Source organism: Carex rostrata, chromosome 15, assembly GCF_964058835.1.
Source record: "Carex rostrata chromosome 15, lpCarRost1.2, whole genome shotgun sequence".
Classification (NCBI taxonomy): Eukaryota; Viridiplantae; Streptophyta; class Magnoliopsida; order Poales; family Cyperaceae; genus Carex; species Carex rostrata.
In genome coordinates, this window is record NC_135932.1 from 365953 (window position 1) to 371752 (window position 5800).

At 33.4% G+C, this 5800-nt stretch overlaps 1 protein-coding gene across 1 annotated transcript; it reads left to right on the forward strand.

The window, feature by feature from the left end:
• Positions 1–764: 764 nt before the first annotated feature.
• Positions 765–3662, forward strand: LOC144566234 (shikimate kinase 1, chloroplastic-like). The gene is made up of 10 exons (XM_078316200.1): positions 765–1112; positions 1421–1467; positions 1571–1625; positions 1725–1797; positions 1931–2018; positions 2120–2202; positions 2283–2412; positions 2658–2736; positions 2818–2882; positions 3507–3662. Exons 1-10 carry the CDS (start codon positions 890–892, stop codon positions 3537–3539), a joined length of 876 nt encoding a protein of 291 aa, XP_078172326.1. The 5' UTR covers positions 765–889; the 3' UTR covers positions 3540–3662.
• Positions 3663–5800: the final 2138 nt, after the last annotated feature.

The window sequence follows — 5800 nt, forward strand, 5'->3', positions numbered from 1 at the left end:
GAGCCCAAATAGGCACTAATCTCAAATAGCGAAAATTAGTTGAACCAAATTTTTTTTTTTTTTTTTTTGAATTCAAAGGCAGAGGCTGCCAAGTTGAACCAAAATGTTGATATCAAATTCCCTATAAATGTTGAATTGTTGATTTTTTTCAAGTAATTTAGGATTTTTATTATATTGATTGGTATTTTTTTTGTTATGTTGAATTGTACCCGATAAGCTATTTGCATCCGATTATTGTCCCGCCCAGACAAAAATCCTGCGTCCGTCCCTGCGCACGGATATTCGGATATTGGATATCCATATTAAATTTTCGGATACGGAGTCAGATACGGTCGAATAATATCCAACCCGTTTGCACCCCTACCCATTAGCCTTTCTTTCATAAGCTCTTGAATATTTTAGCGGATTCCGGATAAAAGATTCGCTAAGAAATTGAATCAGGTTCCGAGAAAATCCAATCCCTGGTCAATAATACTCGCCAACTACCAATGTAAATTGTGGAGACCGGACTACCGGAGATGTGGTTGGTGGGTCAACCCGTTGGGGGTTCCTTCCCCAGAGTTTCATTGTACCCCACTTGATCCAAATCTGACTCGGACAGAGCTACCAACCCCACAACATTTTACTTCCCAAAATACCCTTCCTCCCAGCGGATAATTCCTACCTTCCCCAATCCCCGTTTCCTTGCAAAGGAATATCCTCCAGGGGTGTTATCGTTATTATTTTTCTAGAAACGCAACAACTCGATGCCGTATGACTCTGGCAGATTAGCGCTTCTACTTCCACATTTATATAAATTAGCCGAATAGATCCACTGCCTACCTTCTCCACCTGCTATCTCGCCTCTTTCCAGATTCAATCTCAGCCGTCCGATTAAGATATAGAGATAATGGAGGCTAGTACTGCCTTCCGGTTGCAAACAGGTTCTTGGATCGCCGGAGATAAACCCGGTCGGAGATCGCCGGGATTCAATCTCAGGCTTCACAATGCTCCGTTGGAAGATAAGCGGATTCAAGCTATTAGTTTGGGAAATCTCAAAACGGCTCGGGTTTCAGTCCGAGGCAGAACAAGGATCCAGCCCGTAATTACTTCCTGTGCCACGAAATACTCAGGTAATTTTACTTGAATTGTTGGATAAGTTTCTGTTAAATTTGAATATCCAATTTCGTATTTGCTAGGTAATAATTGATAATTTTGAAGAAGGGAAAAAGAAATTGGGTCCTTCTTTGACTTTAGCTTGCTAAATCTGAAATTTCTACATGTTTAATAATTTTTAAAAGAATATACAGCTACTTCCTAAAATAGAAATATCGAATTAACAACTGTATGTTTGCCAGTGAAAATTTTAAACATTATGATTGATCAGTATTTCTAAAGTTTTTATTGAATTGAATTGTTTGATATTAATTTTTGCATACAGGTACTGAGATCTTGCAACATCACACAGATGAAGCCATCATTTTGAAGGTACAGCTAAAAAGCAAATTAGTTGATGATTTAGTTTACCAAATAACTTGCTTTTTTTTTCTAAATGATTATCCAACTGATAATTTATATAATGCAATTTCAGAAAAAGTCAGAAGATGTATTATTACACTTGGATGGCCGCTGTATTTATCTTGTTGGTAAGTTTGTTTTCCTTTACTTTTCCTTTCAAGTAGTTTAAAAAGCCTTTTAGTCCTAAAAAATTTCCTTATTAATTTCCTTATTCTTAATTTAAACAGGATTGATGGGATCTGGTAAAACAACTGTTGGGAAGATTGTAGGAGAGGTTCTGGGTTATTCTGTCTTTGACAGGTTTGTACCAATCTAATAGCGCACTATAAATACATTCTTTCTTTTTTTTTTTTGGTTGAGCATAAGTACCTTAAAAAAACACATAATGTATCAGGCAAGCAAAAGCTTATTTTGTTTTATTTCTTATTTCCAGTGACAAATTGGCCGAACAAACAGCAGGCATGCCATCTGTTGCTGAGATCTTTCAAGTACATGGTGAGGCCTTCTTTCGAGATGTCGAGGTATGCTTCTTTTCAATAAAAATCTTCCTTGTCATAAGATGGTTTTCATGAAATATAAGTTATCTAGATTTATGTTTTTATGTGTATTTTTTTCTCTTTAGAGTCAAGTTTTGAAGGACTTGTCGAAAATGAAGCGGTTAGTTGTGGCAACTGGCGGGGGTGCGGTTGTTCGTCCCATAAACTGGTATTTACTTTGTAAATTTATAGTTGTTCATTTTAGAAGATCTTTGCTGGAGATATTTCTCAAATTTGGTTAATTCTCAGGAGATATATGAAAGCAGGGATTTCAGTTTGGTTAGATGTCCCATTGGAAGCTCTTGCCAGAAGAATTGCCGCAGTTGGTACCGCTTCTAGGCCGCTTTTGGATCAAGAATCAGGCGACCCTTACACCAAGGTACCATATTTTCAATAACAATACTACTGCAGGTCAGTTGCGGTGCTGGTTAGGTGCTGTAACACTCAAGTCCAGAATAGCTCATGTAGGGTTAATTCCTGTAATGTCTAATTAAACAGTACCACTGTACTGCCTTTCAAGACCTGCAGAAATTGAATTACTGGTACAACAGTTGGTTCAACACTGTACCATTTAGGTTCAGAATGTTAGGTTTTTATCAGTAATTAATAAGAAATTATTTTCAGGCCTTTGCGAAACTCTCTGCACTTATTGAGCAGAGATACGATGCCTATGCAAATGCTGACGTAAGATTATCCCTAGAAGGTATGTGTAGTGCTAATTATACAACTCTTTTGTGAATATATGTATTTTATTTGTGTAATCTGAGTTAATTGACAATTGCAGAGATGGCTGCTAAAAAGGGCCATGAGGATGTTTCTACATTATCACCTAAAGATATTGCTTTAGAGGTACTTATGCCATAAATTACCAATTTAAAATAGAGGAGGGTTCAAATGCCTCGTGTCTTTCATTCCTGTATCGTGCCTTGCATCCTTATCTCCATATCAAAATGTGTTAAATTTTATATTTTTTTGGAAATTTTGGATAATTTTTTTAGAGAGGTACAAAATCACTGTTTTTTCAAAATATTTTGGACCAACCAAAAACAGTGATTTTGTACCCATCTAAAATTATAGTTTTTTTTTTGTCAAAAAATATATAATTTGGTCTCCAAACTAGGGGTGTAAACGGTCAGATACGGATCGGATGGTGGTCAAACTGTATCCTTAGCTGTTATACTTTTTTGGATACGGATATGGATCGGATAATTTAAGTAATTTTCCGGATTCGGATTCGGACGAAATTGGATAATATCCGATCCATTTACACCCCCTCCAAACACATTGTAGTATGGAGATCATGTTGAGTGCTTTGGATTGACCGTTTGAACTTTGAAAACCAAAATAAAGATGTGAAGCACAATTGAGACATGAAAGACGAGGCATTTGAACCCTACTCTTTAAAATAATTGTTTCAGCTTCTATCTTGTTGTTCAATGTATTTCTAATATTTTATCCCTCTTGTTTATTCAGGCATTGGATAAGATCCAGAGATTGATTGCTTAAGAGAGATTCTGGCATTTGTTTTAAATATTTTTTTCATTGTTTTAAGTTCGGGCTTCGACGATAGCATTTTGTGTAAATTGCATCAAAAATGCAAGAGGAAGATAAATGAAAAGTTTCTTATATCTCAATTCTATTATTAAGCACGTTGGGTGTTCGATCCGTCAACTATTATGATTGAAAGATGAAATTTTAGATTTAATTTTAACTTTCCAATCACATAATTTATCTTCTTTTGATTAAATACATATCTTTTATGTGTAGAAGTTTAAATTTAGTAAAAATAAGACTCGTCACACATACAACCACACCATATGTTATAATTAAATTTGGGGTAAATTTCGCTGTAGGTCACTAAACTTTGTTATTTGTCACGAATTGGTCACTCAAGTTTGATTTGTCCCTTTTGAGTCACTCAACTTTGTTATTTGTCCCAATCAAGTCCCTTTATTTTTTCTATCCAAAATTTTAACGGAATATACTAATTCCGTTAGTATTTTGGATGAAATATGCTAATTCCGTTAATATTTTGGAGGGAATGAGTATATTCCGTTAATTTTTTGGACGGAATAGGAATATTCCGTTAAATTTTTGGATGGAAAAGTATAGAGGGACTTGATTGGGACAAATAACAAAGTTTAGTGACTTAAAACGGACAAATCAAACTTAAGTGACCAATTCGTGACAAATAACAAAGTTTAGTGACCTCCAGCAAAATTTACCCTTAAATTTGAGTCGACTCAATCTTTTAGCGAAATTATTAGACATGAAATATGTTTCCTCCAATTAAGTAAACTCCACATATATGTTTCCTTACTCTCCTTCATTAATTGAGCAGAATGAAAATCGATATTATTTTTTTTTCATATCTCCTTATTTGTTTCTATGTAAATTCCCACGTTGTTGTATGGTATCTGTGAATTTGTATCATCTCTTGATGTTCAAGATCATCTGTGTGAATTTAAATTAACTAAATCCAACCACTAAAGCTTCCAAAATCAAGCCTCAAAATTCAATTTTTCATCAGTTTGTAGAATGACTAAAATTTTGTTAAATAAAACCATGTTTAGAATTAAGTCTTAAAATTAGATTTAAACATGATTAGAGTATCATGTTAAGAAAAACAAGTTTCTAAACTTTGAAAATAACATATATACATGCAATAAGTGTATCAGATTTAGATTAAAGCACATAGTTGCTAATTTTAAATCTCAAAATTAAGGAATAAGATAATGTTTTTATTTATCAAGTCAAACAATTTGCTAATTTTATTAGTTTTCAATTGGAGAATTTATAATCTACTTTTCATACTTTGTTTGTTCATTTTCAACAATGTTGGACATTGAGGATCACACTGACAATGATACTTCAAGATTTTTTTTTATGTTATACTTGATCTATTTTTTTCATTTGTTGTTGTTTCTTCTACTGTTATTTATTATTTGTCTCTCTGTTTTTTGTAATTTGTGTTTTTTTATTTTCATTTTTATATTTTTTTTCTTAATTTTATGTGAATGTAGTTTTTATCTGTTGAGCGATGATCCTTCCACTTGGCTCCGTCGGATCACTAAGGATCTCTTGAAGTTAGATTCAATTTTATAATATGTCCTCGTTGCAACGCACAGACTTGATACTAGTTTAATTATTAACAACGATTTATTTAAAATAACTTTACGCTGGAGGGGTTCCACTTGGGGAAAAAAAAAAAATTTCTTTTTGGCCATAAGCAGTTTAACAGCATCTGTGTAGAATTATATACACTCTTCTGTAATTATATTACATTAAAGAGAACAGGTGGGGCCATACAGCTTCTCCCTGTAGTAATATCATTACTTTATTTATTTTCCTTTTAACTAGACCTACATTTAAAAATTTAAAAATACAGTTAACATAGCTTTAAGTTTTATTTTCTTTACTAGCAATGTATTAATGTGCAAACTTCAACGATAATGTCCGAAGGTATAACAGCTATGCGAAGTATTACCAGTTGAAAATGTGTTTCCAATTAATTGTGCTTTGTAATTTATATAGGGGTTAATTTTTCATATATGGACTAGAATTTATAGATTCTCTTTATTTTTAATTATATATGGACTAGAATTTGGCTATCTTTTTATATTAAAACAGTTTGAAATTTGGACTAGTTCTGTTATGTTATAATGGAACAACGAAACGTTTATCAAGTCACTGTCAGTCCCGTGTTCAGATATTATCATATGAATTCTGTGCATTGCACATTTGCACCTCGGATCGGATTGACCGGA

Excerpts from the sequence above, each read along its gene's own strand:
- LOC144566234 (XM_078316200.1), top strand. The coding sequence starts at position 890 with ATGGAGGCTAGTACTGCCTTCCGGTTGCAAACAGGTTCTTGGATCGCC. Across the intron at positions 1,798-1,930 it reads GGTTATTCTGTCTTTGACAG|TGACAAATTGGCCGAACAAA; the intron begins GTTTGTACCAAT and ends TCTTATTTCCAG. Across the intron at positions 2,019-2,119 it reads CCTTCTTTCGAGATGTCGAG|AGTCAAGTTTTGAAGGACTT; the intron begins GTATGCTTCTTT and ends TTTTCTCTTTAG.